Source organism: Spermophilus citellus (genome assembly GCF_964194105.1).
Source record: "Spermophilus citellus genome assembly, chromosome: 4".
In the NCBI taxonomy this organism is placed as follows: Eukaryota; Metazoa; Chordata; class Mammalia; order Rodentia; family Sciuridae; genus Spermophilus; species Spermophilus citellus.
Window position 1 is genome coordinate 17,860,179 of NC_138185.1, and position 13,520 is coordinate 17,873,698.

At 56.3% G+C, this 13,520-nt stretch overlaps 1 protein-coding gene across 1 annotated transcript; it reads left to right on the forward strand.

Moving 5' to 3' along the window:
* Positions 1-7,948: 7,948 nt before the first annotated feature.
* Positions 7,949-13,463, forward strand: EMILIN3 (elastin microfibril interfacer 3). The gene is made up of 4 exons (XM_081290219.1): positions 7,949-8,558; positions 9,676-9,798; positions 10,945-11,168; positions 11,671-13,463. The coding sequence occupies exons 1-4, from the start codon at positions 8,392-8,394 to the stop codon at positions 13,455-13,457; spliced, it is 2,301 nt and encodes a 766-aa protein (XP_081146345.1). The 5' UTR covers positions 7,949-8,391; the 3' UTR covers positions 13,458-13,463.
* The last annotated feature ends 57 nt before the right edge of the window (positions 13,464-13,520 follow it).

Sequence of the window (13,520 nt, forward strand, 5' to 3'; positions counted from 1 at the left end):
GCTGGGAGGAACCCCCCAGGGACCCAAAGCTGAGAGGGTGTGGCGGCAGCTGCTGCCTGGGAGGTGCCAGCTGCCAGCCCAGCTTTCTCCTTTTGCCCAGTTCCCACCCACCTGCTCTTACCACCCATCACGTGACCCTTGGGGCCTTCCCCAGGTCGAGTGGAGGCCCCCACATTCCTAACTCTGCTGGCATTGACCAGCAGCCCCAGTTTCTTTGGGAAAGAGCAAACAGAAGGCTCCTAGGGTGGGAGGATCCTTCCCTACCCTCCCTCGCCCTGGGGGCTGGGAGCCCAGGGTAGCAGGGAGAGAGTCTCAGGGGCATCGGACACTGCCTGTCCGCCCAGGAGACCCTTTCTGCCCTTGGACTGGCTTTACCAGCTGCCTGGGAGGAGAGAGGTCCCAAGGACCACAGGCCTGCCACTCTTCTGTGGCTTCGATAGGAGCCCTGGTCGCGGGTGGGGTGGCCTCCTGACTGTGCCCTAGCGGGCTGTGCTGAACACCCTCCAACATCCCCAATCTGGAAAGAGGCAACAGACAAACAGGACCCCCAACTACAGTCACATCCTGTTGACCCTGGACATCCTTCTCCTCCAAGAGATCCTCAGGCACCTCTAACCCAACCTGGCTTCCCTCCAAACTTGGATCACCCCTCTTTTCTTGTTTCAGCAAAAGGGTTCCTCAAGCCAGAAACTTGGAAGGCCTTACCCTTCGCCAGCCTCCAGTGCCGCTCCTGGTCTCTCTGGACACGTCGGCTCTCTCCCAGCCTCTCCGACTCGCGGAAGTTCCAGCCTGCAGCTTGGGCTTTCCTTGTTCCTTTCTCAGCAGACACCCTGGACCCTGTGGTGGGCAGCTCGAGTGGCACTGGGGACCCATGTGAAACCACAGACAAGAGAAGGAGGGTGGATGGGGCCATGGGGCCAGGGGTGAGACCCAGCCAGGGCGGGGGACGGCCTGAGTCCCAGCACAGCCCCCAGGGCGAGGGAGGGTAGGGAAGGATCTTCCCACCTTAGGAGCCTTCTGTTCACTCTTTCCCAAAGAAACTGGGGCTGCTGGTCAATGCCAGCAGAATTAGGAATGTGGGGGCCTCCACTCGATCTGGGGAAGGCCCCAAGGGTTACGTGATGGGTGGCAAGAGCAGGTGGGTGGGAACTGGGCAAAAGGAGAAAGCTGGGCTGGCATAGGGGCAGAGAGGGAGCCAGGGGGTGGGGTGGTCAGGCCCTGGCAGGGAACCCTTTTGAGTAGATGCCAAATGTATCATCTAAGCATGCCACAGAGGCCAGGCCCCACCAGGGTATGGGGTCGGGGACTCTGACCCATCACGGAAACCTGCCAGTCTCCCTCCAGCGAACCTGCCCACTCTGTTTCCAGCATTTCTTTCCTGAATCCCAGCACCAGCCAGCCTTGGGGACCCACCTCACAGCTACAGAAGGACCTGTCTAAAACTGGGCGCAGCAGCAGTAGGTGTAATTCCAGCTACCTGGGAGGCTGATGGCAAGCTCAAGATCAGCTTCAGAAACTTAATGAGATCCGGTATCAAAATAAAATAAAAAGGTCTGGGGATGTAGTTCAGTGAGTGGTAGAGCACTCCTTGGGTTTCCATCCCTAGTAAGTAAGTAAATAAATAAATAAAATAAAACCTACACCTCATTCATTCAGCAATTGTGAGGAGGAGATGGCCCCACATCCAGGACTGACAGCCTGGGAGCTCGAGGTGCAGCCAGAAGAGGCAGAGGTGTGTAGGAAGAAGTCTCAAGTAGATTCACAGGGGCTGGAGACCAAGAGACTCTGCAGCCCTCCCCAACCTCCCCAGTCCTCAGCCTTACTCAGCCTCCGCCTCTAGCAGCAGGTCCTTGGAGCCCCTGCCTCTGAGGGACAGAAGCGCATGCTCCACACCCAGCCCCCACCCGTCCTGATCCCCCACTAGAACTTCTCCCAACTCTCTTCTACCTCTGTCCTTTCCAGTCTTGGGTGCCTAGGGCACAGAGCCTGGGGCCAGCCTGTCTGCTTCCTGTACCAAGCGGATGCCCAGCAAATGTCCCAATGAATTAAGGAGTCACATCAGAGCAGGTCTGCGATAAGGACAGTGTCTGGATGAAGGTCAGTTTCTGCCTATCCAAGCATGAGTTTTCCATGGCAATGACTCCCCCTCCCCTCCCCTTAGAGGGTAGCCCCCTCCCCCACGGCTGTGGCCTCTCTGCACCCGCCATCACATGCCCACTGCCTCTGTCACCAGGGGTAATCCTGTGTGGTTTTTACTCCAGTGCCCGTGAATAGAAGAGTCAGAGGAGAGCAGGCGGGGAGCCCTTCCCAGGGACTTGCATCCCCACTTCAGTGCCTGGCAGCTCTGCTCCCCTCCAGCCCTCCCCCATGCCTGTCCTAGACAGTCCCAGACGCTGGCCCCTCTGGCGGGGAGCAGCTCCAGCCCCCTCTGGAACCCAGCCAGCTGTGCCGCACATACACCAGCAGCTGCCTTCCCAAGGCCTGCCAGCTAAGGCCCAGCCTGGTTCTGGTGTAGTGGGCACAGGAAATGCAGACCCCAGCCCCTGCCCCTGCACTTGAATGCAGGGGCCATGAGACCCTAGTCTGGATACCGCGTTCAGACTCCTTGCCACACTCAGAGCCCCACTTCAGCCACCAAGGCCAGTTAGCTCTTTGCCCTGAAAGCCTCTGGAATCTAGCACTGTTCCCCATCCTAGGGCCCTGGGCCACCCAGAACTCTGCAGGGTCCCCAAACACACCAGGCTCCCTCCTGCCTTCAGGCCATACGCCATGTCCATTGCCAGGGCCACTTTCCTCTAGAGTGAACTCCAATGTGCCTGTCTGATGAAACACCTTCTCTTTCCCCAGGCACCCAGTCACTTCACCCTCTGTGGGTCCCTGCCATCGAGGTCTCTGACCACACTAGGTCTCATGTCTGCAGATCCCTCTGCTTGAAGATCTGTCACCCAAGGTTGGAGTTCCCACAGGCAGAGCCTGAGGGGCAGACCTAGGGTCAGGTGGTTTATGGGGGCAGGTGGGGGCGGGTTCCCAGGATAAACGCTGGAGGGAGGGAAGCAGGAGAGGAAAGGAGCTTGGATGCATGGCTGTCAGGTAGCATTTAGGCCATGCCTGACCCAGGGGCTTTGCAGCATAAACCACAAGCTGTCCCCGCATGGCCAGGAGGCTGCTTTGTGTCCCTGGAGCAGCCAGTCATTGGCTTTGGGGTGAAAGGTTAACCTCTCAGGGGAGGTGGCTCTCATCAGCCAGGAAGCAAAAGCAGCCATCACATCTAAAGCATGGGATCTGTGAGCCCTGTCCCTCTCACTGAGTGCCTGTTCTGTGCCCTACCATGCACATAGGAGTTTCACCCCAAGTTCTCATCTCTTCCTCATAATACCATTTTATAGATGGAAAAACTGAGGCTCAGAGGAGTGACAGGACTCCAGGAAGGTCATGCAACTAGTGAATGGAAGAGCTTGGATTCAAATCCAGGTCTGATCAACTTTTTACTTGGTTCTTTCCTGCAATGTGTAGATGATCTGGGAGCTCAGTCTCTCCTGCCCACCATAAGAGGCTGGTAAGCTAGGATCATCTCTCTGTTCCACTAGAGGGCTTAACTAAACTCGGAGTCCCCAAGGATCACATCTGGCATTTGTAATAGTCAGGAGGCCCACACATGTATTTTGCATATAATTTGCATAATGGTTGCATCTGGTTTGCATGTGTCTGCATTGAGAAGCCATCAGCACTGCACAATTTTTAAATTGCTTCTAAGTCACTCTCACTCAATGGAAGCCCATCTGTGCTTTACGGAGTCCAGTTTCCACAATTTCTGCACCCTCTCAGCCCTCACCTCCTGCTACACATTTATCTACCTACTCCAGGCTATGGACAAACCATGCTTTTGCCCAATTGGAAGAGGTCACTGTAAACATCCCCAGAAACTCATGTGGGTTTGACATTCACCTTTTTTGATAATGCAGGGGACACTGAAATGATGACTGGGCTTTGAGCATGCTCATGCTGATGGACAGGAGAGAGTGGGGCTAGACAAAGAGGCTGGCTACCTGGAACCTCCAAAGGTGGCCCCATACACAGGGGGACACAGCTGTGCATTCTCAAAAAAAAAAAAAAGGATACTGGGGAGGGCCAGTGGGAAGGGACAGAGGGCTGGGAGGAGTCCAGAGATTGTACCTTAGGGCAGGTGCTACCACCAACTGGCTGGGGGAGAAAGGCACTGTGCTGCTCTGAGCCAGGGCTCATCTGCAGCAGGAAGAGCTTCTTCCAGAAAGTTGGCAGATGCTGAGCTTTCTATTTCTGTCCTTTTAGCAAAACTACATTCCACAAAACTTTGTGTGGCTTTCAATGAGCTTGTGTGATGAGCCCTGATTAGAAAAGGAGAAAGCTGGAAAAGGGCTGAGGATGTAGCTTAGTGGTAGAATGCTTGCCTACATTCTCAAGGCCCTGGGTTCATCCCTAGTTCTACAAAGAGAAAAAAAGAAGGAAGGAAATGGGAAGGGAAGGGAAAGGAGAGGAAAGAAGGAAGAAAGGAAAGAAAGAAAGAAAGAAAGAAAGAAAGAAAGAAAGAAAGAAAGAAAGGAAGGAAGGAAGGAAGGAAGGAAGGAAGGAAGGAAGGAAGGAAGGAAGGAAGGAAGGAAGGAAAGGAAAGGAGAGACGCTTGGGGTGAAGTGGAAGGGGCTTGGAAAGAGTTGAGCCTGGAGGCAGCAAAGGTGTATCCCAAGCACAGAGGACCCCACACACCAGGGCCCTGTGCTCATTCACCATCTAGGAATTTATTTCTTTGCCCCTTCCTAGGATTCATTCTTGAATCTTCTCTGCATTTAGGAGCCAATTCTTTCCTGCAGCCCTGGGAGGTCTACAGAGGAAAGAGGGAAGCTCCAGTACCCAGCAGAGGTTCTTACTCGTCCTCTCTCTGGGTCAGTGATGGACTCTAAAAGCAAGACTTTATTCTTGTCATCCAAGGGCATCCTCCAGTCTTCCTGAGGAGAGGGTGGTGCATCTGCTGCCAGGGGCTGTGAAGGTAGGGCGTATGTGTATGTGCATGAGTGACAGTGGAGTTGGGATTGGGCCAAGTGTGTCTGGATGTATTTGTGCATTTGTGTGAACGGAAAACATGCTCCTGTGTATGGCCCCTTAGCCTGTCTCCATCCCGGTGGAGAAGCTCCCGTCTGAATCAGGAAGACATGACTGTGTGCCTCCCTCCCCTACCTCTGGCCTCCCTAGGTTTCCTGTCTGGCAGACGCAAATCATCTCTTCATCTGTAGGGAGACCCCAGCCTCTGGCTGCATCCAGCCAAGACCCTGAGCATCTCCCTGTGCTGACATCCTCCGCCTCAATCACGATGGGACCCAGGCCCTGGCTCCCCAAATGGGTTCAATTAAAGAGAGAGCATGGTTTTTGATGTCAGCCATCTGGGAAATGGGGATGTGGGGTCCAGCTGTCTTTCCAGCCCCCTATTACATGGACATTTCCAAGTTCAAACAAGGTCCAGCCTCTCTCCTGTGAGTTGTGGGTCCCACATCTGGGGCTGGGGAAGGGAGTGAAAGGAAGGGGTGGGACCCCTTGGAAAAAGATCATAGCTCTTGGGGTGGGGGAGTCTTCTCCCAGAGCCAGCTGGGCGGTGCTGCCAAGCAGTCAAAGCCCAACCTCTGGTGAGGAGCTGAGCTCTGATCTTACCCCCTCAGATGTCTCTCACTTTCTGGAAAGTGGAAAGTCAGTGGTTCCAAGATCAAGGACATGTTATGAATGCTATATATTTGCCCCCAGGAAAATGGTTTAGAACATTTCTATTAAAAGTTACAGAATAGAATGTTCAGGGCATCTGTGGGGAGGATGCAAGGCTATCTTAGACATCATTTAGTTGCCTAACTCATTTAAGTTCGTTCAAATGGTGGTTATTGGAAGCAGACAGGGGAAACGATGGCTAATCACCAAATAGCTATTCCCCATATTTCTCCATGAGTACCACAACCCCTGGCTTTGCCCCACTCTCCCCTGCCAGCCCTCTTCCCGTTCCCCACAACTCTGTAGAGCTATGGCTACAGCATGCATGATGCATCCTTTTACCATCCCACAAAGGCTCCTGTAGTAGGTTGAATAGAGCCCCTCCACCTAAAATGCATGTCCACTGGAACCCCAGAATGTAACCATGTTTGGAAATAGGGCTTCTGCAGATATAATTACTTAAGATGATGTTTCCTAAGCACATGGGACTCTGTGTACCAGGTTATGTTGGGCCCTAAATTCAGTGACTGTTGTCTAAAAGGAGGGGACTTAAAGAGAAAAAGGCACTTGAAGACACAGAGAGAAAGCCACATGAAAATGAAAGCAGAGATTGGAATGATACAGTATAAACCAAACAATGCCAAGGATTGCCAGGAGCCACCTGAAGTTGGAAGAGGCAAGAAAGGACTCTTCTCCGCACTGGGGACAGTGATGTACACCTGTAATCCCAACAACTCAGGAGGCTGAGGCAGGAGGATCTCAAGTTTGAGACCAGTCTTAGCAACTTAATGAGGCCCTAAGCAACTTAGCAAGACTGTCTCAAAATAAATAATTTTTAAGAAGGGCGGGGAATGTTGCCCAGTGGTTAAGCACCCTGGTACAAAACAAACAAACAAGAAAATTCTTCTCTAGACCCTTCAGAGAAAGTATACCTTGATTCCCGACTTTGAGCCTTCGGAATTGAAGAAAACTTATATATTTTTTTGTACTGGGGATTGAACCCAGGGACATTTTACCAGTGAGCTATATCCCAGCCCTTTCTATTTTTTTTTTTTTTTTTTTTTTAGAAACTAAATTGCTTAGGGCCTCCCATACATGATAAAGCTGACCTTGAACTTGTGATCCTCCTGCCTCAGCCTCCCTTGTTTCTGGCATGGCTGGCATGTATCATGGTGCCTGGCAAAATTTCTGTTGTCTTAAGGCACTGGATTAGTGGTTATTTGTTAGCAGCCCTAGTTGGCCACTCCCTGAAGCTGGATGCCCTTCAGCCTCTGTTTTTCAATTCCAAGGTCCAGAAAAAAGGATTATCAGGTCAGCTTAGGTCAGGCCCCATGGGACCCACAAGCCCTGGTGGCTGGAAGAGGGCAGGGGCAGAGATGTGGGTTTCAGAGTGGCCACTTTCAGCATTCTTGACACCATCCCTTACTCAATCACATCTCAAACTCAGTTTAGAAACAGGTCTCTTCAGGCGGGCCCTGGAGTCCATGCCTTCATCCCACCTACCAGCCACTGGGTGGAAGACACAGGTGGCTGTAGTCCCCTGAATGGGTAAGATGAAGCCAGAAAAAAGTGCCACTCTGTTGGGTGACAGAATCATGATTCAAAAGAATCTTTGCAAGTTAAATAGTCAACAAGATGATGATGTGAATGAAGACGACTGTAAAGGCCCAAATGCGTGGGTTCCAAGAATCCATTTCAAGCAAAATACGGAGGAAGCCCTGCTTAACCCAGCCTACCTTGTGATAAAGACCCAAAGGTTTTCTTTGACCAGATGCTAATAACAACCCAGAGCCTGAGTTCACAAAGAAGCACAGCATTCTGGTCTGATCTAGAGAGGGGTCAGGCGTTTGGGGCTCAGAGCAGACCATACCTAAGAGAGACAAGAGATAACACTGACCCTATCAGAGAACCCGAGAGGCAAACTGGCTACCAAACTGGGTTGCATAGGTTGGTGGGGACAGGAGTCCATAGAGTTACGGATCTCCCAGACATTGATGAGTTTGGAGGCAAAGCTAGCCAACAGAGACAGTCTTGGGCCTATTCCACAAAAGTGGCTGGGGAGGCGGTGTCGATGCTCCCCAAACACCATCATCTTGGCTCCAGATCCCGGACCGCGGTCCCGGTGCATGTGGACTTTTAAGATCAGCGTATCCTGCAGATGGGCGGCTCCTTGAGAGCCCCGCGCCCGGACCAGCCTCAGAGGGTCGGCTTCTCTGCTTCTCACCGCGTGCCCGGAGCGACGGTAGTAGCTGGGCGTGTTTAGAGGGGTCTCCCAGGGCGCGGCGGCCTGCGCCCCGCCACCCGGGAGCTGTTCCCTTTTGAACCTCTTGCTTGCAGCGGCCCCTCGGGCGTCAGCTCGGAGCTGGGGCGGGGGGCCGGCGGCGGAGGAGGGGGCTGGCGGAGCCCAGCGGCGCGGCCCCAAGTTTATGCTAATCCGCGCAGAGCCCGCCTCCCGCCTCCCCTCCGCGGCCCCAGCCACGAGCAGCGCCGGCCACTCGGAGGGACGCGAGGCGCCAGGCGCCAGGCGGCCAAGTGAGCTAGCTCGGGGGCCGCGAGTGGCGGAGGGACCGGGCGGGCCAGAGGAGGTGGTGGCGCGGAGCGGCGCGGCGGGTGGACACACACCCGCAGCGGGCAGCGCGCGAGGCCAGGTGGAGACACGGGGCCGCGATGGCCCGCCGTCGCCTGCCGGTCTGGCTGTGCGCCGTCGCGGCGCTGCTCTCGGGGACGCAGGCCAAGGGCACCCCGCTCCTCGCACGTCCCGCGCCGCCCGGTGGCCCCCGCTACAGCCTCTACACGACGGGATGGCGCCCGCGGCAGCGCCCGGGGCCGCACAAGTAAGCGCGGGCGTGCGGCGGCGGGAACCGGGAGGGATGGGCCCGCGCAGTGCGCCTCGGCTCCCACCTGCCTCGACCCGCTTGGGGGCGGCAGGCACCCGAGGCAGCGGCACGAAGGGGGCGGCGCCCCGGGTCGAAGCCTTGCAGGGCGGGCGCCCCCACGCTCCAGGAGGCTGCCGGGCTGGCGAAGGAAAATAAGCCGAGGGGGCCCGGCGAGGCGCTGGGATCCTGGCAGTGCCCGCGGAAACCTTTCCAGCGAAATAACATTTTCCAGCTGCGCTGTGTGCAAACTCCTGGGCGAAGCGGACCAGGTGGAGGGAGCTGCGGAAGGGCAGTCGGTGCCAGGAGCGCGGGGGTTTTTCCCTCGCGACGAGGCCTCCCATCTCTCCCCTCCCTGCCAGGTAGGAGATGGAGCCGTGCGTCTCTAGGAGCTGCTCCCTCTCCTGTGGTCAGCCCCCAGCAGGCCCTTGGGAGCCCCGACGTAACTGGGCCACAGAGGAGATAGGGGTTACTGAGTGCGTGTTCTGAGAGAGAGGGGCGGTCCACAGTGGTCAGCTCATGCCTGAATTTGAACGCTAGTTAAATCTGAGAGGTCTTGGAGGAGAAGACTGCCCAGGCCCAGAGCCAACACTCAGTGGGCCTGAGCACATCAGAGCAGGCTTCCTGGAGGAGATGGCACAAGACCTGGTCCCAGCGAGGAAATGAGCAAAGGCAGGGGCTGGAGAGCTATGCCAGGGGAGGAAGGAGAAGCCTGGTCTCAAAGGAGCCACAAAGTCGGGATCTCCAAGCTCTGAGGCCAAGATAAACAGTTTGAAGGAGTTGGAGGGTGGGAGATGTGGCAAGGCACTTGAAGAATCTGGGCTGGGTCTGTCCCGGAGTCAGGGGGGCACCAAACCAGGTTCTGTATAGTGCTTAGCCAGTGGCCAGCCACCCAGGACACAGAGAGCAGAGAGAACAGTGGGACTGGGCCCAACCCAGAATATCCTGGATCCCAGGCAAGGGGCAAGGTGGGGGTTCTGGTCTCCTCCTGAGACGGAAAGGTAGAGGTAAGCGGGTAGGTCCTCAGTGGGCCTGGCTCTCTGGCCAGATATTCCAGGGATGGCGTTTTCCCCTGTAGGGCCCTCTGTGCCTACGTGGTGCGTAGGAACGTGACCTGCGTCCTACAGGAAGGAGTGGAGAGCTACATAAAGGCGGAGTACCGGCAGTGTGGATGGGGCCCCAAGTGCCCTGGGACAGTCACGTGAGTTCACCCCAGGCTCACTCTCTCTAGAGCTCTGGGCACAAGCCCAGGTTCTGCCTTCAGCTGAGAGCAGAGCTGTCTCCATAAGGGGCTGCAGGCTTTAGACTCCAAAGAGCCCACCTGTTCCCACATAGGCCACAGTGGTCGGGTCCCAGAGGAGGGGCCAGGGAGGACCCAAAGGTTTTGAACCTGTGGCAGGACGTCACTTAGGGAGACCGGAGCAGGTTATAGCCCTGAAACCATAGGGGAACAAGAGAAAGGTGCCTAGGAGAGAAGCAGTACTAGTCCAGAAGGAAATGATGGAGGCAGAGGGTGGGGGAGGAAGAGAACAGCAGGTCACTCAGCCAGTGGTTGATGCCACAGGGGGCCTGGGCCAAGCCATGGAAGACTGTGGCAACCATGAGAAGGTAGGCCAGAGATAAGCATCATGCCCAGGCTTAGGCCAGAAACGCTTCATGGGAGGGCCCATGATGCTGCAGATGTGATGCCCAGTTCTCCTCTTGGAGTTCAAGTATGCATCTGGAAACACACCTGTGCTCCAGTGTGTCAGTGGGTGAACAGGTACATGGCTGAACAGGAGGGATCCCTGATGAGACCTGCCCCCATCCTTCAGCCTTCCCCTCCTTGCTCAGAACCAGAGTGCCCTTCTACCAGCTTCTGACCAGAGATGAGTTCCTGGAGTAGGCTGGAGAGGAACGGAAAGACTACTAAGAGCTGATGGGAGCCAGGCATGGCCTCAGGGCAGTGAGAGAGGCTGCTGGCCCCAAATCCAGGGCACACACCTCCAGGGAGGGCTGAGGCTTCATCAGAGTTCTCTGAGATACTACCAAAGCCTGAGTGGGATTTCTTGTGGCAGCATGAGCTAAAGAAGGTCCAAGTGGTCTTGGGAAGGTTGGGGCTACGTCCTTGCTAGCCTTCTTTTGAAGAAGTAAAGGCTTCTACTTGCATTCTCCACTCACTGAACTCAGAGCTGCCCCACCACTCCAGCCTGTTACCTTAAACACCAAAAAAGGAAAACCCAAGGGGTGGCGTGGAGGTGGGGAGAAATCCAAACTTTATGCAAGTGTCCACGGATGGCCCTAAATATCAACTAGGGGCAGGATTCTCAGCTCACAGGTGCAGGACCCTCTCCCCTTCCTGGCCCAGGTATCGCACAGTGATCAGACCCAAATACAAGGTTGGCTACAAGACAGTGACAGACCTTGCCTGGCGCTGCTGTCCTGGCCTCACTGGAGAAGGCTGCCCTGAGCATCTCACGGACCATGGGGCTCACTCACCACATCTGGATTCGGAACCCCAGATTCCCTCAGGGAAACTGGGCCCAGGCTCCAGGCCTCCTTCTTACAGCAGAGCAGCCCCAAGCCCTAATGGTGAGTCTGCCTCTGGACATCTTCCAAGGTGATCAGGTTTACTGGGCTCGGTGGAAGGGCAGGGAAGGGTCTGGTCCAGGCTTGCTGAGCTCTGGCAGGCTCAGAGAGGGGTACATCTCATATGAGGCACGAAAGTGAGACCTCAGGCCCCACCCCTGAGCCCAGCCTCAAAGCTGAGGGAGCCATGCCCGGCCAGAAGGTAGACTTAGATCAGAAACCTTCTTGGACTGGGCACAGTGGTGCACACCTGTAATTCCAGCGGCTCAGGAGGCTGAGGCAGGAGGATCATGAGTTCAAAGCCAGCCTCAGCAAAAGCGAGGTGCTAAGCAACTCAGTGAGACCCTGTCTCTAAATAAAATACAAAATAGGGCTGAGGATGTGGCTCAGTGGTCAAGTGCCCCTGAGATCAATCCTAGGTACCTAAAAAAAAAAAAAAAAAGTATCTTGGGTGACTGGGTCAGTCAGTGATTCTTCTCCTGGGGTCTCTCCTCCTCTTTCCCAGGAAGAAAAGGCCCAGGGCTGTTTGGTGAGAGGCTGGAACGCCTGGAGGGTGATGTCCAGCGCCTGGCACAAGCATATGGGACTCTCAGTGGCCTGGTGGCCAGCCACGAGGACCCTAACAGGATGAGTGGTGGCCCCAGAGCTCCTGCTGCCCCTGTGGGCTTTGGTGTCATCCCCGAGGGTCTTGTGGACTCAGGAGACAGACCTGGAGGATCACTCACACCTCCCCTGGGCAAGATCCTGAGCAAGGTGACAGAAGTGAGCAACACACTGCAGACCAAGGTGCAACTGCTGGATGAAGTGCACCTGCTGGCCCTCGGCCATGAGGCCCACCTGCAGCGGCTGCGGGAAGCCCCTCCAACCCCACTGACCTCCCTGGCTCTGCTGGAAGAATATGTGGACCAACGGCTACAGCGACTCTGGGGTAGCCTGTTGGATGGCTTCGAGCAGAAGCTGCAAGGCGTCCAGAGTGAGTGTGACCTGCGTGTGCAGGAGGTGCGGCGGCAGTGTGAGGAGGGCCAGGCGGCCAGCCAGCGGCTGCACCAAAGCCTTGATGGCCGGGAGCTGGCCCTTCGCCGGGAGCTCTCACAACTGGGCACTAGGCTGCAGGGCCTGAGTGTAGCTGGCATGGGCAGCTGCTGCAGCCAGCTGGCCTTGATCAGTGCCCGTGTGGACAGCCTCGAGAGTAACCTGCAGGCAGTCACCAAAACCCAACAGGGTCCTGGCACCCCTGCCGGGGATGAGCTTGCACACCTGTCTGCTGCCATGCTTGAGGGAGGTGTGGATGGGCTGCTTGAGGGCCTGGAGGCCCTCAATGGGACAGAGAATGGAGTGAAGGGCTGCTGTCTGAGGATGGAGACCGGAGGCTGGGGTGTGAGTGGCTTTGGGTCTATGCTGGAAGAGCGGGTACAGAGCCTAGAGGAGCGCCTGGCCACACTGACTGGAGAGCTAAGCCATGACAATGCCCCGCCAGGCAGGTCGCCGCGGCCCCTCGTGCAGACAGAGCTGGCAGTGCTGGAACAACGGCTGGTCTCACTGGAGACCTCATGCACCCCCAGTACCACCTCAGCCACTCTGGACAACCTCATGGCAGAGGTGAAGGCCTGGCAGAGCCGGAGTGAGGCCCTCCTACGCCAGGTGGCCAGCCACACAGCTTTGCTCCAACAGCTCAATGGTACTGTGGCCGAAGTCCAGGGACAGCTGGCAGAAGGGACCGGCAGCTCACTCCAAGGTGAGATCACTCTGCTGAAGGTCAACCTGAACTCAGTGAGCAAATCGCTCACAGGCCTCAGTGACTCGGTCAGCCAGTACTCTGACGCTTTCCTGGCTGCCAACACGTCTCTGGATGAGCGGGAACGCAAGGTAGAAGCTGAAGTCCATGCCATCCAGGAGCAGGTCAGCAACCATGGCTCAAGGCTTCAGGCTGGCCACAGGCAGGTCCTGAACCTGCGAGGAGAGTTGGAGCAACTCAAGGCCGGTGTGGCCACGGTGGCAGGGAGCCTCAGCCGCTGCCAGGACACAGCCCAGGAACTCCAGCATGCAGTGGGTCACTTTGACCAGCGGGTGGCACAAGTGGAGGGTGCATGTGGGAGGCTGGGCCTGCTGGCCGCCAGCCTGGACAGCTTGCCTGCAGAGCTGCTGAGGTCCAGGGAAGGCCTGTGGGGCCACGTAGACCAGCTGAATCGCACTCTGGCCCAGCACACGCAGGACATTGCCCGCCTTCAGGATGACCTGTTGGACTGCCGGGCCCAGCTGGCTGAGCAGGTGAGGCCAGGGCCAGCCAACTAGGCAGGCTGGACAGGATCTAAGCCCAGATCCCACCAACTCTGGGAACAATGTCCCAGAGCCCTC

What these genes read in the sequence shown, in the direction of transcription:
- EMILIN3 (XM_081290219.1), top strand. Translation starts at nt 8,392, where the DNA reads ATGGCCCGCCGTCGCCTGCCGGTCTGGCTGTGCGCCGTCGCGGCGCTG. An exon ending in AAGTGCCCTGGGACAGTCAC is followed by an intron (nt 9,799 to 10,944) that starts GTGAGTTCACCC and finishes TTCCTGGCCCAG; the next exon opens with GTATCGCACAGTGATCAGAC. An exon ending in AGCAGCCCCAAGCCCTAATG is followed by an intron (nt 11,169 to 11,670) that starts GTGAGTCTGCCT and finishes CCTCTTTCCCAG; the next exon opens with GAAGAAAAGGCCCAGGGCTG.